The 24,351-nt window shown below is 38.9% G+C and overlaps 2 protein-coding genes across 11 annotated transcripts; both read right to left on the reverse strand.

Moving 5' to 3' along the window:
• Positions 1-427: 427 nt before the first annotated feature.
• On the reverse strand, positions 428-8,659 carry LOC103702559 (protein EMBRYONIC FLOWER 1-like). 7 transcript variants are annotated; one of them, XM_088722308.2, is made up of 6 exons: positions 8,397-8,659; positions 7,059-7,250; positions 5,240-5,386; positions 3,928-5,156; positions 1,035-2,800; positions 428-909 (listed from the first exon to the last, which is right to left on the reverse strand). In XM_088722308.2, the coding sequence occupies exons 2-5, from the start codon at positions 7,099-7,101 to the stop codon at positions 1,118-1,120; spliced, it is 3,102 nt and encodes a 1,033-aa protein (XP_088578434.2). In that variant the 5' UTR covers positions 7,102-7,250; positions 8,397-8,659; the 3' UTR covers positions 428-909; positions 1,035-1,117. The 7 variants fall into 7 exon arrangements, with proteins under 7 accessions (XP_088578434.2, XP_008783264.2, XP_088578435.2 ...); XM_008785042.6 differs by having other exon boundaries at positions 5,240-5,670; XM_088722309.2 differs by having other exon boundaries at positions 449-942; positions 8,397-8,638.
• Positions 8,660-13,160: 4,501 nt separating this feature from the next.
• Positions 13,161-20,206, reverse strand: LOC103702561 (putative plastidic glucose transporter 2). Of its 4 annotated transcripts, XR_015987352.2 has the most exons (16): positions 19,913-20,206; positions 19,620-19,739; positions 19,347-19,458; positions 19,180-19,247; positions 18,951-19,083; positions 18,641-18,740; positions 18,418-18,530; positions 18,218-18,311; positions 17,670-17,823; positions 17,400-17,543; positions 17,250-17,323; positions 17,080-17,168; positions 15,784-15,943; positions 14,788-14,902; positions 14,213-14,397; positions 13,161-13,497 (listed from the first exon to the last, which is right to left on the reverse strand). XR_015987352.2 is itself a non-coding variant. In XM_008785044.6 (15 exons), the coding sequence occupies exons 2-15, from the start codon at positions 19,705-19,707 to the stop codon at positions 13,494-13,496; spliced, it is 1,473 nt and encodes a 490-aa protein (XP_008783266.1). In that variant the 5' UTR covers positions 19,708-19,739; positions 19,913-20,205; the 3' UTR covers positions 13,161-13,493. The 4 variants fall into 4 exon arrangements, 3 of the variants coding, with proteins under 3 accessions (XP_008783266.1, XP_008783267.1, XP_088578453.1); XM_008785044.6 differs by lacking the exon at positions 15,784-15,943 and having other exon boundaries at positions 19,913-20,205; XM_008785045.6 differs by lacking the exon at positions 15,784-15,943 and having other exon boundaries at positions 19,620-19,746; positions 19,913-20,205.
• Between the last annotated feature and the right edge of the window lie 4,145 nt (positions 20,207-24,351).

Raw genomic sequence — 24,351 nt, forward strand, 5'->3', positions numbered from 1 at the left:
ACAAGACGGAAGACAGAGAGGATGGAAAAGGACACGCATGGTTGACTAAAGTTGCCCGTGCAAAAAAAAAAAAAAAAAACGAGTCCGGTTCTGCGGCTTCTGCCGTGCTAAAACCTGGAATCGAGTCACCTTTACAGCATTTCTCATCGTCAAATGCAACCGGACCCAAGCATTGTAACTTGACATCCAGCACGGATATTTTGAAGGGGATGTATACAGCCAAAGCTATTTTAAAGATATATAAGACATGAACTTCCGAAACCGAAGACAACTTGGTGACTCCAAGACAACCGAACACATTAAGCTGAGCTATAGGACAGATAAACTGGTGAACTGAAGCATGCTAAAAACCATGGACAGAAAACATGTCAAGATCCAATGCTCAATGTATGTGCGTGCGTGCTAAAGAGAGGGAGACAGAGAGAGAGATCAAATGTTGCTGATGGCATTTGCTTTTAAAGTACAACTCAATGCTCAAATTCCTCCCTTATTATCTCATAAAAAAAGCAGAACAATCAGGTCAATAAATTCACCAACACTTTGAGCAGACAATCGAACTGGAAGACTGCTCTCATATCTTGCATTGTTTTATATACATATACCCAAGAAAGAAGTCATGATCACATTTGAAAACCTTTGAGCCAATATATTAGGTACAACAGCAGCACACAGACAGATCCATGTTTACAATCCCTACCTTAACCAATTTATGATCACAAGAGTTGATTGTTTCCTGTTTGAAATTGACTGATGGCACCCAGTTTTATTATTTTTTGCACATTAACCAAGACAGAAAGGTCATTGGGCTGCCAGAAACCACTGAAAGTTGGAAAACTTTATTTAAGGTCAGAGCACACAACAAATTATCACCCACGCCCATGTCCCTTCTTGCACCTTCCAGCGTCAAGCCTGCAGCATGCGTACCAGAATCAGCAAAGTGTCCTGATGATCAAATTACCCCATTTATGACAATCTCTAGTTTAAAACCAACTTACAACTTTGAGGGTGAAAGTTTACAGAAACAGGAATTTTACCTGTAGAACTTCAGAATATCTTTTAAGAAGTTCCTGGAGATAGGAGAATGCTTGACACTGAGATCTGCCTCACAGAAAAGAAATCAGCTTCTCATTTTCCCATTTAAAGCAGTAACTCTCCTCACTTTCTGCCTTCTTTGTCCATTAGGATGAACTATACTTTGTGGGTTCACGGTAGGGGTTGTAGGTCTAGGCCATATATTATCACTCTCTATCATATATTCATTGTTCTCATCTACTACGGTAAAGTCAGCAGGATTTCTGTTAATAAGACATATTCCCTTTTCACAACGGTTATTCAGGGGCTGAACTGCTGCTCCCTTACTGCTGATCCCTACACCAGTTATATCATTCCTTGCAGAATACCATCCACGATGCACATTAGAATTTACCACAGAAAAAGGGCTTTCGGAATTCTCATTTCTAGAAATAGAAATCAGGGCATTCAGTACTCCAGCCTTATTTGCAGAGTATGAAAGATCAGAATTACCCTTTCTACTAGCTTCAAGAGATGTCATTTTGCTGGAACATCCGATTCTGAAAGTTCCCGAATTGTCCGGAGGACTTGTTATTTCCTTCTGCAACAAAGACCCATATACACCAACTCTTGGAAGCGGACGGTAAGGTTTGCAAGAAATTTCTTGATGCTGAACTTGATTAGGATGTTGAACTACCAATGGAGGGTGTGCGGCCTGATTACTTTTACCTATAGGTCCTAAGCCAATCATTTCCTTTTCATATTGACCAGTAGAAGAAAGATCAGGCTCCCAAAGGGTTCCTTTATGGTTTCTATTTGGCAAATCTTGAAGAGACATGCCTGACCATTTTGCTGAATCCATCAGCCTGAGCAAATGCATTGCTGGTATGCTTTCATTTGTATATAGATCTTGTGGTCTCACCGTTTCTGAATTAGATGTATTTCCTAGCTCTGCAAAAGATGTCACTGCTGCGAAGCTTCTGTTGTGAACTGAGAATTCAGCACCCTCTTTCCTATTCTGGATGTGAATTTTAGCTTGGTCCGTTGTTTTCGAATGATCAATATTGAGTGCAACTGTCATTGGTTTTTCTTGAAGTAAGGTGTTATAGCCAAACATATTCATATGACTGTAATCAGCACTAACCTTTTCAGTATTTATTCCAAAGGGTGTTCTGCTTAGTAGCATTGATGGCTCACCCAGGGCATTTCTGAATGTATCCTGACCTAACATGTCCTGACCTTTATGGCATGATGCTGATGTCTGCATCCCCACTTTGTTCCAGCTGTGATGTTGCAAATGGCAATTTTTCTTTGAATCAGTCATAGGAAGACTAGGATGACCTCTGCATTGCAAAGGTGTTAGGGATCCCGTACTGGCACTAACAAGTTCTTCTTGATTTAGATTTATGTAATCATTTTTTCTGCCATGGCTGGTAGCATAGTCCGATAATTTCATGCTTTCATCAGCATTCTTGTCACTTCTGACAGCAGTCCAAACACTATTTCCTGTATTATTCCACACAGTTTTTCGCTGGGAAAGGTTCTCATGTAGTGCACCAAGTACCTTGTCTCCATGGCCTTCATTGACATCCAGAACATGATTATCCTCCATGATTTCAGTCCTTTCCAATACATCATGTGTGTCAGCCATAGCAGCCTTAGCATTCATCAGCCGTCTGTCATGTTTATTTTTGGCCAAGAGTTCAACTATGTCCATTGGGATGTCATCTAAAGCTTCCTGCTCACATGTCCGTGCGGTTTCTTGCTCTTCTGTAACTTTTTTCTGCCCCTGAAATCCAATGGCATTCTAAATCTCATGTGTCTAATGAAATCTAGATCAAATACATCAGCAACTACTGCCATAGATAATATGCCATATATATGTGCAAATTTTGTCTAATCATAAGAAAGACAGAACATGCTTTATAGATTATAGAATTGTCAAGATATGAACATCATCGTGCATGCATATTATAATTGCAAACCATATACCGCTGAGTTTCATGACAATTATGGTAATCATCAGTCAAGAACCAACCAAGCTCAGAAGGAGCTACCTCAAAATTCAAAAAAAAAAAAAAAAAAAATCTCAACTCCAGTTGCAGTTTCAGTTGGTGCAGAACTTACTATTAATATTTAAGCCATTGAACTAGAATTATGTTATATCATAAGAAAGAACTTAAATTCGTACGTCTAATGCTGTGAATATGGACAAAGTAAATATAGGGATTTTCAGGACTCTAGATGGTGCTTTTTGATTTTAATATTTCTACATCCGTCAAAACCTTCATCAGAAGGCTCCTTGTGAAGATCCTTTCCTTTTACAGACCCACCTGAAAAGTACTTTGATATGATCGCTTTTCCCTTAACCAACAAGGACTATACCTTAATTCAACCAGTTAATCTTTTTCTCATATAGCTGTGACCTAAAGTTTATTTGACCATCAAAGTTCACCACCTCAGACATGGTGTTCATTGTTCTCTTATGGATCTTCTTTGAGAAATGGATCTAGTAGAACATTTAGTAATTTAAAATCCTAATGAAGTTCAGGACTCATCATTGTTTTAGAAAGACATTAAAAACAACACAAGTAAAAGAGACAAGCAACCACATGACACACGCAAGATAAACACAGATGCACAGGCATACAAAGCACAAAAACACAGAGCAACATGAAGTAGTTGCTACTCGTTATCCTTTTTCACTCTTTTAACCACTAGTTAACTCTTCTATGTCTTTGAGCCAGTACATTTAACACCTCATCAAACTAGAACTTATCACCATGTTCAAACTCACAGAGTACTATAGAAGTGAAAAAAGAAAAGATGACAGCATACGAACATCAGTCCAAAACTAAACATCATAAAGGAACGTAAACTCTATGAGTATTAACAACATGAAAAAGGAATCCTTACCTTCGGCAAGTGCATCTTTCCTGATTCTTCATTGTCAATATGATACTCCTTTCTCTTCTTTCTCAAGGTAACCTTTTCACTGGTGTTGCTACGAGTACTTGGACAATGAAGCAAGCTCCTCCCAGTTTTTATGGTTCTTTTCGATTTAGAATGGATTGTCTTGGCATGCACTTGTTTGGTTGCTTTACCATCAGCAATAAAAATGTCCTTGTTAGTCAAATTTTCTTGTTCGGGCATGAGGCAGCTCTGATGCATTGCCCTTTGCATCCCAATAGCATTTTGCTTGTGTTCTTTGGCCCCACAGACTTTGAGGCTATTGACTAACCTATTTTCAGCTGAGGCATCTGCTGCAGCATCAATGTGCTTATATCTCCTCTTTGTCTTGGCTTCATTACGTGCTTTCTTTATCCAGTACATTAGAGATGACCCATCATCTAAATTTTCAAAATCTATAAATCTCCTCTTACCCTTGAATGACTTTACTTTGGTTTTTTTGTGGGAAGCATGATGAATTTCAGGACCAAGTTCTGGATCTTTCCTTCTCGATGTAGGTGGCCTTCTGACAATTCTGTCCTCAATTTGATTGCCATCTTCACTACCATCAGAAATATGAACCTCACCAGATGAGTCCAACACCTTAGTTCTCATGATCTCATCTAACAGACGAATCTTCCTAGCCTTTTTATGTTGCAGATTTCCATCAGAGAAGCCCACTTCCATGGCACCATTTCGACTTTGGACAGTATCTTGAGGCAAAGTTACATTAATGTCAGATGTTTCATCATCATTTTCATCCAATCCCTTGGAGTCCAGTTCAGAAAGATGAGCTGCAACAGCAGTTTGAGAATCAACTTGTGGCATAGCAATATTTTTTTCTAGTGGTGCTTCAGTTTCTCTGGTTGCTTTATTAAATTGTTGTTTCATCTTGCCCATTTCCCTAACCAATTGTTCATCTTTCTCCCCATGTACCATACTATCAATACAAGCAGGACTAGCAACCATCCTGAAATCGGTTCTTTTATTGAGTATTTCAGTTTCCTTTGATTTAGCATTTACCATGTCCTCAAAATACAAAGCTTCCAAAGTGTTTGCTGTTGATGTGGCATTTCTTTCTCCTCTTCCTCCCATGTGGCATGCTTCATCTTTTGTCTCAACATAAGCAAGCTTGTCACTTGATGGATTTTGAATCCCTTCATAGCTACCTTGGCTAGCTTTGGCTACCTGCAAACCTGTGAAAAGCAACAGGTAAGTCATGAAAATGAAATCATTAAGTTAAATGGGGAAATGTAAATTCAAGTTGCTAGCAGACAACCTTCTGTGGCTGCGCCTGTTAGATAGTTCTTTGTACTCTTGTCACAATTTGCTGCTGGGCAACATTCACGATTAGGCGCATTAACAGAACTACCAGCTTCAGTTAGCCCTCCATCTACAATTTTCTCTTCAGGTAGTTGATGAAAGCCTGGAAGCATCTCTTTATCATTGGCATGAGTAATGAAGGTGTTTCCAAGAAAAATAGTGCCACTTTTTACTTCAGCATTCTGAATATCAGAAGGAGCTTCATTTGCTCTTGTTACGGCACAATTAATAGCTTTGTGCCGACAGTTTTGGCAATTCCACCGTCTAAATTTAGTCATAGGAAGAGGAGGAAGGAGGCCGATATGTTTATCAGATGTTTGACCATGAAACATAGGGAATGGACAACATATCTTTGGGTCTTTCTTACGAATCTCAGCAACATATCCTCTGTGGTCAGGACAGAGCATATTAGAAAAATAATGAAATACAATTTGACTTCTTAGCTGCTACTTTGAAAATTAAATGTTTAAACATATTAAAGCCTCTTGAAGTACTCCGATCAACTATCCTTCAAACAGTAACTACTCAAAAAACTGTAAAATGTTGTGTAAATAATCAACAAGATCCTCTCATATGATATTTCAGGATATTTTCCTTGATAAAAGACTTAAGAGATACAAAGTTATGGAGCGCTAACTGATAACTTATGAGCCACATATACATGTACGCACCGCATGTGCGCGCATACACACATAATACATGTGCTGGGAAAATTTACAACAAACATGCCCTCGTCTCTGTAAAGTGCATAGGAGTAAAAGGAAGGGCATTTAGGTAAATTATGTGGTTTGCAAAAATCTCTTTCATAGGACTTGCATGTCCTTTGATCAAAGACCTACATTCATATGTAGGTATGTAATTAAATGCACCCAACATATATTCGTACATACATACCTCTATATATAACATGGCTGATTAGTCCACCACTCATGCATGGCAAGCACACGCCGCACAAAAAGAAAAAAGAAAAATGCATCCATCCACCAATCCTCATGCTCCCAGTCCACCACTCATGCTGGCAAGCACACACCGCACAAAAAAAAAAAAATGCATCCATCCACCAATACTCATACTCCCACCCCCACCCCCAACCCCACCCCGCCCCCCACCTCCCCAACCCCACAAAAAAAAAGCACATACATATATACACACAAGCACATAGATATGTCTGTACATATGAATGAGCATCTGCGTATATCTACATGTATATGTGAATGTGTAATATTAAGCACACGAACTCAAGAACATATATGCCTAAACACAGAAAAGCGAACGTGCATAAACATAGACACACGTTTATATATTATGGTGCGTAGACACATAGAAATATATAACGTGGTAAACTAGTGCATCAACGCATACCTGCATGGATATGTATGGATAAAGATAGGAATAAATAAGCATAGATAAAGATAAACATAGGAATAGATACATAAAGATAAAAAAAATACATAATGTGAATATATAAGGATAGGGATAGATGTGTATATATTTTTGGTACATAACAGATATATGTATCTATAAATATGCATATTGCGTATAGGTAGGATACATAATTTGGAAGACAAGTGCATGCATGCACACCCGTGGATATGTGCACATAAAGATAGGGATGGACAAATCACAGCTGCAGATCCTAACAACGAAAAATTTATATTGTATTTGTAAAGCATTGTACGACCAACCTAGATTCGATGAACCCTATAGGGATGCTCAATTAAAGCTCACATTACTTCACGGGCTAACAGAAATTAATAGGAGATTGACAGACTTACCGAATGGAAAAATGGTCACAAGTTTCTGTTCCTTGAACACCATCAGCTGCAGCTGCCTCAATGAGTCTTGGTTCTATTTGTGAAAGGCTAGACTGGGGAATAAGAATATTTTCCCCTCTATAATTGCTCTCCTTCACGGAACTTGCTTCCATCCCACAAAAGCAGCAAAATACTAACACTATGAAGCATGTCCTACATGGAAAAGAAATTAAAGGTTATCATCAGCAAGTATTTGTCTTCTGAAAACGCGAAAAAGTTATAGCCAGCTAAAGCATCGTGATATCATATTCACACGAGGAAGAAAACAGAAAAGATGTTCTATGCGATGATGATTCGATGATGCAACCAAACTAAAGTTAGTACTTGTAATCTTCTAATTGGATGCATCAAAGTCGAGAACAAAACAAATTCCGTGCATGTCTCGCGGAAGAACAAAGATCTAACAAGATACCAAGAGGGATAAAAAGTTCGCTTTCTTAGCCTATTGGCAGCGGAAAACAAAAGATCTAGCTTACATACAGCCTATAGATATACAAAACGACGACAAGCCCACACATCATGGTGAAGTAGTAGAAGAACCCAAGAAACTGCTAGAATAACGAACTCACACAGCACTGTGATGAGAAACAAATAAAGAAAGGAATAATAGAAGATTTTGCTGGCGAATGATCACATTTACGACATGAAATATAAGGAAATACGAAACATTTAATAACTTGTGTTCCAAACCAATCTCTATGCGTTCAAACTGAAGCATAAAATCACGTCAATCTAGGGTTTATGTAGAGATGATTACACTTTGTAAAAGAAGATCATGCCAACCATCAACCACCACTCGAGGATTATTATAAATCGTGAGATCACGCTTGCGAAGCCGAAACCCAAAAATTCATGTCAGCGATCGATGCTTATCGAGCGATCTTCTTGCTTTATGAAATCCGGAAGACGAGAGGAAAAACATTTCGTCCCCTCGCTATAACCGATCCAAGCCAACTTCTGCTGCAACCGCGATGTGTGAAGCAAAGTTTCACCCCATAAAATCATGCATCCCAAACCCCTCAACAAACAAATAGAGATTCGCCCACAAAAAAAACCGAAAAAAACCATTCTTTCGAGCGTCCAACTCTCCGATTCTAAAACCGGACCACAAAACAACCAAGAACAGCAGCGAAAGCCGACTCCGGAGGAAACTCGATGCGAAAACCAGTCGGAAAATGGGGGGAAACCACGTCAAATCTCGAGCTGGACAACAGAAACGGCAGAAAACACACCCAATAGAATCAAACGGTACCAAAGTAGCTCCGAGCAAAGATCATCGAGAAATCCAAGAATTAATACCTCTAATCGAGCCAGATGCAGATAAAAAAGGAGTCACTTTTCTCTCCGACTGCTCATCGCCATCTCCGGCCCGGCCTATCGCGATAAATCCGCGGGGAGCGAGATTCCTCATCGATGGATCCCGCGAGCCGAGCTCCGCGAGGAATCCTGCGGCGGATTAGTCAGAATTGCAGAGCTGAACGCGAGAGAGACCATGGGTTTCAATCTAGGGTTTAGAGGAGAAAGAAAGAAAGAAAGAAAGTGAAGGGGGGATGAATGGAAACGAGATTTATGGCCTCTGTTTGTGTATATATATATATACATACATAGGTGACATGGATGTGTGGCTCTGGAAAGCCCCCGCCGGGGTGACATGTCACCCCCCCACACGGCCTCAGTGTTAAATAAATTTATTGAAAGCGAAGGGGACATGGCCGAATCGGATGCCTCCACCAATACCCCATGTCTCGGTCCACCCCACCACCACCCACAAAACCCTAACCCTAACCCTAACCCTAACCCTAGCCCTAGCCCTAAAGATATATAGCACCTAGATATACACAGCTCGTTTGCATGTGTCCACATCTTGTGAAAGAATACTATTGATGATATTTATGTGGAAGATGCAAAAGAAAATTTTTTGCTTGTTCTACAATCTGAATCATTCTTTAAGCAAAGCGCCGATAGAATTTTATACATGCATAAGTTGGAATTGTATCGAATACTTCCAATTAAAACACAGCATGGAACAAAAGGTGATTTGTGATGCAGTTAATTGATATTAATTTAGAAGGCGGATTTGATAAAAATCAAAGGCTTGTAATTACTTACGCCCATAGTAATAAGATACATCTCAAAGTGCAGAAAAAGGAGGAAAAAAACCTTTAATATTTATTTGGTTTTGTATCATGCATGTAACATGAATTGTATTGTTGATTTAATAGTATCGGCATCTTGTGAAAAGCTGGGTTTTTTTATGGCACAACTCAGAAGCTAACTGACTTTTGTTGTTCTGTGACAAGCTTCAACCAAAGAGCAAACAATAGAAAAAAAGGCATTTTTGATATTGTTTTGGTACCTATCAAATGTTACCAGCAGCTGCAAATAACCACTGTTATGCCATACTGAAATCCGAAAATTATTATGTTTCTGAAAATCTTCTAATTTTACTGAGATAATGATATTTTCCTTTCAAAAGACTGAATTGAAAGAAACACCTCTGACAGGAATATCATAAATATTTATGTATACATGCATGTACGTACGTGAAACAGATTAAAAGGTTCGGCAAGCTCACTAGCTAATTCAACGTCCACGTTGTATCACCTTTGTGATGACAATGCCCTCCAGGCTCCATCTAATGGAAGGTTTGCTCCACTCCATCAGCTTACAAGTTTGCAAAAAAACTGATACGTTCCGAGAAGAGCTGGTACATTTAAAAAGATGGACATGAAAGACGACCGAGTGAAGATTTTCGTGGCCAAATTGTTTGAGAAGCTGCTCCTAGGTTTCACTGTTCCCATTGCTGAAACCTTCGAACCGGGAACGTACGTAATACGTCCTACGTACCAAAAGAAGTTTATGACCAACGTCATGTGGACTAACTATTCTCCCTTTGTGGAATGAGCTCACTAACGGACTTGGAACAGGACTTCTGGAATTAATATATACGTAAGCTGGGTTCATGGTTTTCTTCTTGTTTTTTTTTTTTCTCTGGTGTGTGTTTGTGTTGTAATACACTTGCTGTAAAATCTCAGCAAATTATAAGCTGTTACCGTTGATGGAATGACGTACGTATCGGCTGGCCGGTTGACATTGAGGCTTCCATGCACGTAGGGGAAAGAGTGATATGAGGAGACATCCCAGGTGAAAATTAAGTATAAATTTTTGTGGTGATATTTGATGTAATATGATTCTTTGATAGTAGTAGAGCTAGACAAGTCGAAATCAATTATAATTCGCCGTGTTTATATATATTCAAAAAATATACAAGATAGATTAGCTGTGAACATACGATCAATATTTCTGCAACCAATATTATGCAGTTAATAATTAGCAAGCCACTAAATAAAGTGAGTTTAGTTTCACTGTTTCGCAAGCATGTACCATATTTAAAGTTACTATGAACATGGAGGTCCCTTGCTATATATTTATCATCATATCACGTGGACGATGGAAATCAAGCAAAGGGTGGAGTTGTTGTTGATGCATTAGGAATTCCTACAATGGGTCCGATCAAGTATCCAAATAATTTAAAGAGAGAGCACAAAAGAAGCAAACACAAGTTATGACTCGCATCGAATACACAGAAACTTGAGATAATGTAGAGAAAAAGGGAGTGGCTCCACAATTTTTGATAAGTGTAAGAAAGCAGCTTATGATACCACACCCAAGCAAAAGGCTAAGATGAGCGTACTATGATTTGGGAATACTAGAGGTTGAGTTTCTAGAAATCAGATGGACAGATAATTGTTGATGCCGAGTGATAGGTTGTGACTCAAATCTGATGACAAGGAGCACTTGGAATTCAGGTGCCCCAGAAATCTGGGCGCAAAAGACAGCCCAGGTTAGCTGTTGAGGCAGGTGCAATCAACCCCAAAAGGTGATAAGAACGGAAATAAAGGGTCTATTCAAGTCAATGCGTCATCATTCACTTTTTATTTTAATGCCTCGTGGCTCCAATGGCATTGCTTTTGTTTTTTTTTTTATGCCGAAAGTAGCTTGCGTGTGGCACTGGCACCAGTTCGTAGAGGGTTCATGGAAAAAAAGTGGTCAAAATAACTCTTTATATATATAAATCGACTCAATCCAATCCATCTTTAGATGCTTTTAGGTTTGTGCTCCACAGCAACTCCATTTCCAAGAAAACTTGCTTGTATAATGATGCTGATGGTCATTCATAAAGTTGTCCTTCCGTAATAGCAATTATAACTTTGCCTGAGAGTGAATTTTAGGTATTATATATCCATTCAAAATGGTACGTGAATTGAGGTGCTGATGTAACACCAAAACTAAACTCTCTTCAGAACATGAACTTGTAATTATTAATATTCGATTTTTGAAGACTTTGATGATGAATACCCGTAAGTACAAGCCTTAGGAGGTACTTTATTTGCCTAAGTAATGGTTTTTTGGAAGAAAAAAAAGAGAGAGAAAATGGACCAAGCTGTAAATTTATCAATGAAGTATCAGTCATCGAAAAACTTGAGCTGAATGTATCTTATTCCGGGAGAAGTTGGAATCGTTTGAAGTTACGAAAGCCTCCATGAGAAGCTGACTTGAATACGTTGATCTACAATTGCCAATTTATTGCCACTTGAATCTAGGATACAGTATGTTTTCCAAAGGTGAAAATGGTTCCATCTCGGTCTCCTGAAGTGGGGTTCAGTGGTTCAGTATTCAACGGCCTGCCAGGCTTTCTCTGCAACCATGACATGGTTTTGAGAATCCATTTTATATGTAGGATCCGGTAATATCACTACCATACATGATAAATAACATCACAGAAGAAACTGCGCCGATAGTTTTAGAAGCTCTTAGACAATAGAATACAATGGAAGGCGAGATAGAAAGAGACGGTAAGGCATGGGCTTGGTTAATAGAACCAGCCCTTTCTCCAATATCACTAAACTCTCTGAATCAAGTGAGGATTCGACTCCACATCACTTGATGTCAAGATTTGCTGTCTCGGTACCGAATTCCATACTAGCTCTATATCGGTACGATAAGGCATGGATCTTTTTGGCATACCGAGTATTGGTATGCCATCTATACTGGGCGCCGGTACCGAATTGGTATGGTACAATACATCTCGTATCGTCCGATTCAGACTGGTACAGCAAACCATGCTTCATACAACTTTCAAAATTTTATAAGCTAGCACTCTTTAACTATCAAAGACTTTAGTTTAGTGCCTTAACCTCCGTACATAAGATTATTGCTAAATAGTCCAAAGCAATTGCCAAACGATTCCTAATCCTGGCAATCAGAGACTGGCACGTAATGCAGCATCTCATTGATGGCCCAAATCCCACAAGCTTTACCTAACCTTTGTGTGCTGCATCCATTTTTTTTATAACATGCCAAACTAGCAAGCAGTCTGCTTACTGTATTGATGCACAAAGCGTTGGGTTCAGTTAGATACGCTATATGGTTGGTCAGAGTCTAGGGCGCCTCACCCAAATGCCAAGACACTGGGATAGGCAACCACCACAAGAAAGAAGGAACACTTTCTGTGAGTCACCCACAACAATACAATATCTGGTATATCCCCTACCCTGTAACCAGCCCTCTTTTTCTTCTTAAAAGTAAAGAAAACCATCTTCTACTTGATGGGCAGCATTGTTTGATCACCATAATCCTCGACTCAACAATTTTCTTTCCTACAAAGATCAAATGCAAGCATTAGCTTAGACTCGCCGCTAATTAATCACTATCACCAACTTTTTGAAACTGGAGTATCATAATCAGAATTGACCGCCCAAATCATGCAAATATAATAAGAGGTTATTAACCATGTAGCCACCAAATTATTTTGAGCCAACTCAATCAATCGATGAAGTCAAATTATTTACGATGAAGTCATTGCATGCAGATTTTAAAGGATATAAACCACTAGATCACAGACACAGCCTCACCCACAAAGGGCAACTTGTCACAAAGCATCAGAGCAGTCTCAAGATTTCCTATTTCTGTCCCTGCTCCATTATTTATTCTACTGACCAGAAAGTGAATTGATAACAGAGTTCGATCAAGAGTCGAAGAGCAACCGAAAACAGATAAAGCTATAGTAACACAACCACCAACCGCAGCACTTAATTCAGAACACAAAGGAACCGTTCCACGGAAATTAATACAAATATCATGGCACCTCGACCCAACAATAATATAGAAGAAAAAACTGGGAGGAACTACACCAGAACGACATAAAGCTTCCTGAACGGAACTCATCTCTTTTATGTTAACAGCTACTAGTTTCCTTCACACTAATTACTCTTGCTACATGTATCTTATGCATTTATCATACTTTCTATAACACCAGCAAATTGAATAAGCTCCCAGATGACAGCTGCAATAGTATGCAAGTGGACGGATGGGATTTTAACATTTTGCATGTCTTCACCTGGGAAAAAGGAGGGGGAAAAAAAAGGTTATCAGGCTGTCAAAATACAAAATATGGAAGAAATAAAATTCACAGGCGCATGCAATCCTTTCGAGAATGTAGCAAAGATTATTTTTTAAACTACACAATTTTCAAGAACCAGATGGTTTGCTTCTGGTACATAATACCAATCAGACCATTCAAGCAATTCGACAAATTCCATTTCAGTGTTTTAACCCGACAGAATGATTTATTGGTAGTATGACCCCAAATTCACTTGTATGACCATCAAAATTGTGCATAACAACATTCGATCCAAGGGATAGTGTCAATCCCTTTAGGTATTGTTTTTAGATATAACGGACAGGTCTGGCCTCCTTCTACAAGATGTTCATAGAGGATCTCTGCCTACAATAAAATTTCTGCTTCCGTGGCAAACAAGTAATGGTAACTCCTCTCTCCAGTTGAGTCAAAAGCTGCAGAGTAAGTTGCAATCGAAAACCACGCAATGAAGTAAATAATTATGCATCTGAATTTCTTAATACTGGATTCTAAATATGTCATGCATGGGTATGATATATTAGAAAAGCAAGTCCAACCATTTTACCCTGTTTCTTTTCAAGTTTTCTCAATGTTCCTCTTTTTTCTTTTCTTTTCATTTTTAAATTACTTCAGCACCACCAATACTGTGAAAATAGGTAAAACACTGAAAATATGTAGATCTTCAAGATGGTACCTTTCCTCAGGTTGTAGGAGTGATATTTCGATTTCCTGAAGTGACTTGCCTTTTGTTTCCACAACATTCCTCCGCACAAATATTGCTGCTATCAAGCAAAAGGTTGCAAATATTGAGTACAAAACCTGTGGTCCCAGTTGCTCCAACAATTGCAAGAATAGAAGACCAACAAAAAAATTCACCACCTGGAAAATTCAAAGTCAGGAAGACATTCTTCAGTTTCACAGTACTATCAACCCAGCAAGAATGAAAATAAATCGAGTGATGACATCCCTTAATTTGACTATAGCGTTCAACAAGCAAACATGACAAATAACAATGGTAACAATCCCCAGCACAAGCAACTTCTACATTAACAACATCGTCATCAACTTCTTATCAATAGCAGTACATTCTTCAACACACTGAAACTGGGCAAAGTCGATAAAACTAACTGGGGACAACTCTATGCAGTTTATGTTTTACCACATTTCTCAATGACTTGATTGAGCAGATATACAGATTTTGCACAAGTTTCTCTGCTTATCCCTTCGTGACACCATTTGAAAAGGTAAGATACGACAATGAGTACTTACCCAATGCACAGACATGCATAAAGCCATAGCCTTTGCCCGAATCCTGTTGGGAAAGATTTCAGGCAAAAGAAGACCAGGAACAGGGCCAGCTCCTAACGAAAATGCCAAGACAAATCTGCAAGAAAATACGTAGTTAGCTTGATGCAAAGCTTCTATAAGTATCCCTCTGTTCATTTCTATGAAACTACTCTTCAAGTAAAATCATGCAAAATCTAACTGAAATCCGGAATCCCAGGGTTGCTTCATATATCTAATTAATGATAATTCAACTCCTGTTTTCTTTTCGGATCAATGACAGACACAACATCATTGATGCAAGGGTTTATTGGCAATACCAGAGAACCCATTGTGGAGTTAAAACTTGCAAAGCAAGTGCCAGGAACAATGCACCCATATGACACTAAGCCAGAATATAGACATCTACAAAGGATTCATGCTCTGAGTAACAATACTGCATAACCGGGTGCATGTACAGAATCCATAGATACTAGCAACATACAATTAACAGGAGGACTGAAGAATAGAAATCACAACAACATACCAATCATATTTGATGTATTACTAATTTAATAGATTACTATGTTACCATCTATGACCCCCCCCCCCCCCAAAAAAAAAAAAGAAAAGAAAAAACACACACATGTACACAAAAAATAAAAATAAAATTCCTCTACTTTTCTAATCAAGCTGGTTCACAGATCAAATGTGAATTTGCCACTAAAGAAATGACCATAAAGTTTATGATAGGTGTACCGAAGTTCCAATAAACATTATTAGAGGTATTATTAATGCGGCTAAACAAGCACTAAGGGCACATTCTTGACAAGATGCTTGCGCGTACCCAACCATTAATGTAACATCACAACATGGGAAATACTTATCTTGATGATAAGTTGAAATTCAAACAGTATAATCGTGGTGAGAACCTTGTACTAGATTTAAGATGCTACTAGAAGCTACAAAAAAACCAGATTAATAGCCATAGAAGAGGCTCACCATGATAAAGGCTAGATAGAAGACATAAGAGAAGATCAAGCTGAGCAAGAAAGCCTCTGGTAGTATTGTGAATGATTCAGTGAATCTTTTAAGTGATGATCACACACTATCATGGCTGACTGACCCACCAAGCTGATGATGAACTAGTTGAAGAAGCTGACTGTCAATAATACAAGCTAGATACCAAAGTCAACCAGCAAAATAGAAAACTAGGAGATCTATATCACACAATAGCACCAAGTTGCATGTGGACTATGCTGGAAATTTGCAAATAGTCTATGTGAACCAGTGTACGTCAGGCATGGTAAGGAAGATCGGTAGGTCTCAAGGCATGCTTAAAGAAATCGGATGCATGAGATGCTAGCATGCATGGAGCAACTAGGGTCAAAGCTACAAAGATCCCAAGCCAAAAGTGAGGAAGGCTGCTATGCATATATCTATACACTCAGTGCAACCACGAGGGTGAAGTTTGCCCTTGAATAATTAGCAACTCTAAGAAATGGCATAGCAGCAAAGAAACACGAAGAAGCGACAAGCCAAGAAGGAAATCAAACCTTAGAGTCAAACTAGAGAGCCACATGGAATGACAAAATCAAGATGTCCCACAGATGGATCATGGAAAGACTAGTCCTCAGCATGGAAGACAAGAAAATCCCAAACTCAAAATAGAAGTCAGAAGTTAAGGGGCTATAGAGTGACTTGGGGTGGGGATCGGGATTTGGGAGCTTTACAGAGAGATAAGCAGAAGAAATGTACCCTTTGACCAACAAAGGATGGAAGAGGCACGCTAATAGGTAGTGGACCAGCCTGAAGAGGCAAAATGACTAGACACCATGTATGGTGGGATGACAAATAGGATTTTAAGAATAGCAAGAAGATGCAACAGGAGCCAAATAAGATCGCTAAACCCTACCAAGGGTTGGAGCAAATTCAACTTGCAAAAGAGAAATAATCCAACTAAATGCAAGATATATCCAAAGGACACAATGCAATAAAGCTGAAGCTTTTAGTCATAGTCAATACAATGGAATATTTAGATCATTTGACTAAATCATCAACAAATATCCAAGATGTACGCTTACGATAATTTTTCATGACAATGTGAATCTAATACAACGTACAAGGTTCTACCGATGAAGAGAAAAAAGTGTAGTTCTACAATACTTAAATTGGTCATGCAAATAATCCAACTAAATAGGCTTCAGATCGAGCAACAAGATGCTGACACCAAATTTGAGATGTCGATTTTCTAAGTAGCACACAAGAATCCAAATAAGATAGGTGCCTAGAACTTACAACAACATTCCACCAACAGAGAGATACAACGTCCCAGAACCTAGGTGATGAAAATTTGCTGCACCGGCCTGCAGACCCATTGCTGCAGCCTGCATCAGCAGAGATATTAGATGTTATCAGTGTAAATGTACAGAGTTTGCCAACAGTAGAATTTTCGCCAAACAGTTTACCATGCCTAGAAAGCTCCCTAACAGTAGAACCTTCCTTCCTAGTTTGTCCATCAAAAGTGTTGCAACAATTGAACCTGAAAACAATGAAATGACAAACAATTATTATTAATTCCAGATTATGGTACTAACATTTGAGATAGTCCCTCTCACCTGATAAATTAGCAAACCCCACACATATATTGGCAATGTCTGAGGGCACCCCCGCGCTTTTAAAAACGGTCGAAGAGAAATAGAATACAGAATTTATGCCTGATAACTGTTGTAAAGCAAACAGCGTAGTTCCAATAAAAACAACTGTAGGAAAAGAAAAGGGACTTGCAATGAACAAAACTTCCATGTAGAACTTTTAAAATTATGACAACAGGGCAGCATGCAAGAAAACCATGATGCAAGAAAAGGAATGCTAATTGGGATGCTTGCCTCGAAAATGGCGACCATAGAACAATTCTGAATACTTAACACCTTCTGCATCATCCCCTTTGTCTGAACGTGCTAATTCTGCCATTGCTGATTTGACATGAGGTCCTCCTAAAAGTCTCTCGAATTCAACTTCTGCTTCACCAATTCTTCCACGCTGTGATACATGAATAACCACTCACAACAATTTTCATTTGACAAGTAAATAAAACTAGTTTAGTTTATTTCCAAAATAAGGGAAATAAGTCTCCATAAGAAAATAAAATAATTGATTGAAAACCCGAACTTCCAATAAATGTTGCAAATTGAGTCGATAATGTTTCAGCTTGAATTGCTAAGTTTAAACATGAATATATATGTGAAATTTCCAGCACCATCTTTTTCCAAAACAACTACAGCAGATTACTTTAGTTACCTCATCTTAACTCAAAGAAAATCCACCGTACATTAATTCGACCATCATATATTAACACATAACTAGTGAATGTTGTGCATATGCCAACTCTACAGTAATCTCAATAAAATTAACTATCATTTGTGAAAGAGAAGACCTTATAGAGCCAGTGTGGACTTTCAGCACAGAATTCCATGCAGAGAGCAAGTAAAGCAGCAGGAGCAGCAGATACCCAAAAGCACACTCGCCACCTACCAGCACAAAGCAGATATTCAGCATAAAGCAGAGAATTTTGATGACAAAAGGCGCAAAGAATAGCTACTGAAGGAATTGTTTAAATCTCATTACGTCTCTTACCATCCCACGATTTCTTTCACTGGGATGCCAATAAAGAGAGTTGCTAATAGTCCAAGACATGTTGCGATCTGAAAGAAACTACCATAGGTACCCCTCACAGAAGAAGGAGAAACCTGAACAGGATAGCAGATGAGGAAACAAATAAAGGTCAGGACTACATAATAATATGAACTAAAGGATACTGTCGAGCAATCAAAATATTTGATGCAGAATTCTGATGTACCTCTGTTACATAGAGAGAAGCTACAGGCGGACCTACACCCATCCCTGTTCCAACCAAGAACCTACCAAGAAGCATACCCTCCAAACTGGTCGCCGAAGCACTGCAAATGCAAATTTATAGAATAAGGTTCACTTAAACAAAAATGAAAATACATCACCTCCAACAAAGAAGGCTATCTGAAAGGAAGAATGATTTTTTTAAAAAGGAAAACTCTAAGAACTAAACAATTCTGACATTTGACATGCTGCAAAAACCAAATGAGTTAAACAAAGATGAAAGCCCAGTAAATTTCGCAATCTGGATACATTACCTTATACAAGCTCCAGCGATCATAGGCAACGCAGCCAACTGGAAAGCCCTGCACCGCCCAATCCCATCTGCAATCGACCCACTAAATAAACTCCCAATAAGTGCACCACCCAAACACATGCTCACCACGAGCCCTGCATCGAACACCAAATCAGATACGCATTGTACTCAGAAATCACAAGCAAATCAAAGTAACTTAAAATCAAAAGCTCTATTCCAACAGTCAATACCTTCTGCCAAAGCATTCCCAGCAAAACCAAGATCCATAGAAATGCTTTCAAGAGGTTCATTAACAACACTGCCATGAATTCCAAACAAAGTTCGCAACTTTATACTTGTCATCCCACTTCCAAACATTATAAAAGAGATTGCAGTGAAGAATGTAAACTAAACACACCCGAGGTGGTAGCCAAACAAGAAAGACGAGATGGTCGCCACGCACACATGCGGCAAAGAGTGTTTCCACGAGGGACCGCCAATCTCTTGCCCAGTAGAATTCGACAATCGAACTGGCACCAGAAACGCACTTCAGAATCTAAAATCACTAATATACAAATCGAAGCAATCGATCCATATACCATTCCAAAACCAATGTAACGGAAACCTAATCTTAACCAAATACACACGAAATATGCCTGCAAACAGCCAGAAACACAAGAAAAGGAGCCACCTGGACTCTCGTCATCTCGATCCATGGCGCCAGCAAGCTCCCTAGATTGCATCCGCTTGTGGACCGAAGAGTTAAACTTCCACCTCATCCCGATTCGCTGCCACCACTCCTTTCAGAGATCTAATCACTTCCAGAGAAATCAGTCCAAACCACCCCCACCCCACCCGACCCCACCCCCAAAAAGATCCAAAAAAAAAAGCAGAAAAATCAGAGATCTCTCTACTTGGATCTCTTCTCATAAATGAACTTCAAAAAATAATTGAAAAATTAAAATAAAAGAAGATTTCAGGTACCTCAAGATGAACATGAGAGATCTCGCAGTCTCGAATCTGGACTCTTCTTTCCACTTCTACCGCCCAGTGCAAACGTGCGCCCGGGATCGATGGCCGGCGCTAGCGCACGGAGCGTCCGAGAGGAGTCCTGGGAGCCTGAGGCTCTCTCCTCTTACATGCACACCGGGTTCACACGCAGCGTTTAAGCCGCGAAGAGCGATATAACGCGCGCCCGACCGGTGAGCGGCGGGAGATCTAGAAGCGATCCTGGGACCTGACGTCGAGGTGGAGACGAGAGCGAGCCCGGAAGCGGAGACTCTCCGCCAGCCGCGTGGCATTTAAAAAGATGAGTCCAGCACACGCCCTTCAATCAGGACCGTCTGATTGGTACTCCTCGATCACCGTCTGGCGGGGGGTTTTCATGCACCCATGATAAATATGTCCTTAATTATCCTTGTTTACTCCTTGGGAGCGAACTCATGGAGTTAATTTTGTATCAATTAAGTCTAAGCCCATTCGTTAGACCAAAAAAAAAACCAAAGTGGGATTTATTATGGAGCAATTAATCGACGGTGACAAATCTGAGCGGTTGGTAGATTGGCTGATCTTAGATGGGTGCACGTGTCCTCACATCTCAACGTGTGACCGGCGTCCACGGCCGCCTAGCCGCCAGCGAAGCTTTCAGCTTTTCCAGATGCGACCGCGGAGCCGTTTCCAAAAGGACTAGGAACAGTGTCGATGGTTTTCTTTCTAAAAAGAAAACAGACCGCCTTCGCGACCCACCCATCGGACGTGGCAGGAGATGATTGGTCAGATTCGACATGGTTGGTGTAATTCACATGGGGTTGCACCGTTTAAGGAGCACCGTCGTGTTTAGTGAGAATGACGACTTAAAAAAAGGACAAACTTTTATATTAAAAATAAAAAATCGGCGACATGCTTTTTCACCAAATTCGGAGAACTGTTTAAGAAACCGTGTAAATCTCTGCAGGTGGCCCTCTTTTTTTCTTTTTCTTCTTTTCTCTCTCTTTTTTTTCTCTTTTCTGCACCAGATAGATACCTCCAAAAATATTAAAAAATAGTATACCATGAAGTATGCTAGATAACTTTTTTTTACCCACAAAATATCTTCAGAGTAGTTAGTCTACAGCTCCATTAGCCTCTCTATAAACATGCCTAGCCTGAAACTCAACATCACTTCTCACCATAACTTAAATATTCCGGATTAAGGGGTGATGCTCATCTAGGCATGCAAATTTCTGCTTTGATAGATATAATTTCATGGGATCCTTCATGATTATAACTAGGCGCATAACAAATCAAAAAAATTATAGATAGTTTTGAAATTAAAGAAACAAAATCCAATTTATGGTTTGTGGCAGGCCTAAACTGCTGACTAACTATATGCGAATTTTCTTACGTACTTACTCATTTCACGTTGAAAACAATTTTGGGTACGAGCGTTGGTGAAGCTTGTGCTTTCCAAATTACTTAGGAACGTTTTCATTGCGGATGCATGTATAATTATGTAACGCTGGAGTTATGACACGGATGGAGCCTGGGATTTATGAATGGAGTCTTTCGGTAGATAAATTATACATCAAAGTGCCATAATCCTTCAATCTATTTCACAGCAATCGCTATGTTTCCCCTCCACCCAATCTCCCTTGATATTGCCACCGGTACCAAGAGCAATTCCTTGTCCACATCACGGTCAGAGGCTTGGAGACGTAGCTCTTTGCAATGGGGGTGCCGAAGAGAGGCCTTGGATGTGAATGAATGTGAACCGGTTACTTGTCGGTTTCTTATAACACCCTCTATGAATTAATGACAGAGAATGGAAATGAATTGGAGAAAAACACTTCTACTTTAGCCTATGGATGTCATTATCTTGGCATCACCTGGCTTGTGTTTAGGACAATGAACGCTTAACTGGGATCGGTGCAAGGCTTAAAAGGGTAGTTGGCATGTCACATTTGTATGGTACAATATCTACTTTTGATGTGCATTAGTGCCAAAAAAAGGTACAGTGGCATTGCTAAGAGATGTCATGTGCTTTTAATGTGTAAGTTGATAGACATGCATTTTCTTGAATTGGGGACGTCTCCAAACTTGACTTGGGTTAGAGAGAGTTTGGCTCCCAATCGCAGCCATTTTTGATTTGGGGGCATAGGATCCATGGCAATGCATGAGAGAAGTAGGTCGGTGGGTTCTATTCAATCATGATTGTTGTGCCCAAATCATAAACATTGTGATCGGAAGACAAACCCTCTCCAATCTAAGTCGAGAGTGAAGATGATCTTTTAGTAATAGCTTGCAGGTCAAGCTAGGCATGTACTGTGCATCAAGAATGAATCGATAAACAATTCTCACACTCAATGTAAGGTGAAGATTGTTATAGTGTTTTATCATGATAATACTGTAACAATCCAGAACTTTATCCAAAAAATGCTAGCAAGAAGATATTTTTTAGGTTTCTTAGTCATGTATAAGTACTCAAAATCTTCTCGGCAAATAACCGATATGAGACTAAATACACGCCCATATGGATCCTTAAATACTCTCTTCTTTCAACCCTTGACATCCTCGTCAGATTAAGAGTTCAAATCTAATCACAAGTACCACGATCAGCCTGTGGTCGTCTTCTATGAACTCGTGTTACAGTGTCTCCTAGTTCACATAAGCTATGGGCCGAGTTCGTTCTGATACCATTTGTAACAATCCGGAACTTTACCTAAAAAATTCTAGCCAAAGGTATTTTTTGAGTTTCTTAGTTCTGTATAAGTACACAAAATCTTCTCAGCGAATAATCGGTATGGAAATAAATACACGCTCGCACGGATCCTCACAAAACTACTTAGAATAAATACTAATATGGATCAATGCCCAATAACACATAGCAGGAGAAGATGCATGGTCGTATATTGCACTATCAAACCATGAAATGCAATGTAGTTTGAGACTCTAACATACTTGAAAAATATAAGGCATCTACAAATGAGTACATATGTCTGTTCCATTTGTGTTGGGGAAGAGGGGAGGTGAAGAGAGCATAACTTAAACATTATTTTCATATTTTTGATATTCCTCTCTTTATTGGTCTTGATTTGGGTTGATCAAGGCAATACCCAAGTTCTTTTCATGCCTCAAGTAAGAGAACTTGGCGTTATGGATTAATTAAAAGTAAAAAATTACACCAAAACATGAACAAGATAAAACAAAAGGAATTGAATCAACCTTTAATTATCTAAATTCATGTAATACTAATATATCTAATATATATGTATAATGGAGAAAGACAAGATAAAATAAAGTGGATACCAATGAGGGAAATGAGATTAGAAAGATGGAGAACACTTGACCATCATTTACTCTGATTTTCAGCATCCTTGATCCACCAAAACTAAAGGCAGTCCAGTAAAGATTAACCCTGTATTGTAAAAAAGAATCATATTTCTAAGGTATAAGATTGATATAGCCTATTAGGTGTAGACATCAAGGTAAATTCATTGTAGTCTTGTATAAGGATGTGAGAGACGAAATCTATAATATTTTCTTGGTAACTTTTATCGTGAAGAGAAAGTTATTTATAACAATAACTTATATTGGGTGGATGCTTCTTATGCTAGTAACTCCCATTGTGATTGTTGTTGGCTCCTTGTATAATTAACTTTTTCTTTATGCAAATAACCTTTTATATGAGTGATATATAAGTGGTTAAACATGGTCTTCTCAAGTGTCATGCATAAATTAATTAAATAAACCTTGATCGGTCTAATATATTTAACCATTTTCTATAGTTGATCAATGATCAATTACTTTTTGGATGTAAACATTGCCCCATGGCTCAGTAAAGATGACTGAAGATAATATTTTTATTGAGTTGGATATACCTAAATCTATATATGATCAATCAACTATCACGTATAATAAGCCAAGCATAGCAATAAGCTATATCTAGGATCAATCGATTACATTTATATCTATCAACCATGTTTATCGACAATAGTGCTGGTAGATTAGAGAACAATATTTTTATTTAGTGAACAAATGCTTACATGATGGTTACTGACCATATACTTTAATTCTTAATGAATAAACACCTAATAACCAAGGAAGATGAAAAATGGCATGAATATTGATTGTATATGGTTGATCGCCGCAATGCGTGCTATTACGTTTTTGGGTCATCATGAAAAAATTGTTTTGGCCGATTAGTATTCCTATATCAGTTGATTATTTTGATTGGTTGGCCTTCTTTGCCGTTGTATGATTAATCACTCTTAGTTGATCAGCTTTTATGGACCCTGGTTAATCAGTCATTATTGGTTGAATTACTTTTCTAGACCTTGATCTATAGCTTTTATTGGTTGATTGGCCTTTATAGATCTTGGTAGATTAGCTTTTAGTGGTAGATTGGCCTTTCTAGGTCTTGGTGGATTAGCTTTTGGTCAATTGGC

Source organism: Phoenix dactylifera, chromosome 5 (genome assembly GCF_051530095.1).
Source record: "Phoenix dactylifera cultivar Ajwa chromosome 5, Ajwa_hap1_PhDact_Kaust_v1.1, whole genome shotgun sequence".
Classification (NCBI taxonomy): Eukaryota; Viridiplantae; Streptophyta; class Magnoliopsida; order Arecales; family Arecaceae; genus Phoenix; species Phoenix dactylifera.

Excerpts from the sequence above, each read along its gene's own strand:
- LOC103702561 (XM_008785044.6), bottom strand. The coding sequence starts at position 19,707 with ATGAGGTGGAAGTTTAACTCTTCGGTCCACAAGCGGATGCAATCTAGG. Across the intron at positions 19,459-19,619 it reads TCGAGATGACGAGAGTCCAG|TTCGATTGTCGAATTCTACT; the intron begins GTGGCTCCTTTT and ends TTCTGGTGCCAG. Across the intron at positions 18,312-18,417 it reads GTGAAAGAAATCGTGGGATG|GTGGCGAGTGTGCTTTTGGG; the intron begins GTAAGAGACGTA and ends TTGTGCTGGTAG.
- LOC103702559 (XM_088722305.2), bottom strand. The coding sequence starts at position 7,210 with ATGGAAGCAAGTTCCGTGAAGGAGAGCAATTATAGAGGGGAAAATATT. Across the intron at positions 5,157-5,239 it reads AACAGGCGCAGCCACAGAAG|GTTTGCAGGTAGCCAAAGCT; the intron begins GTTGTCTGCTAG and ends TGCTTTTCACAG. Across the intron at positions 2,819-3,927 it reads GAAAGATGCACTTGCCGAAG|AATGCCATTGGATTTCAGGG; the intron begins GTAAGGATTCCT and ends CATGAGATTTAG.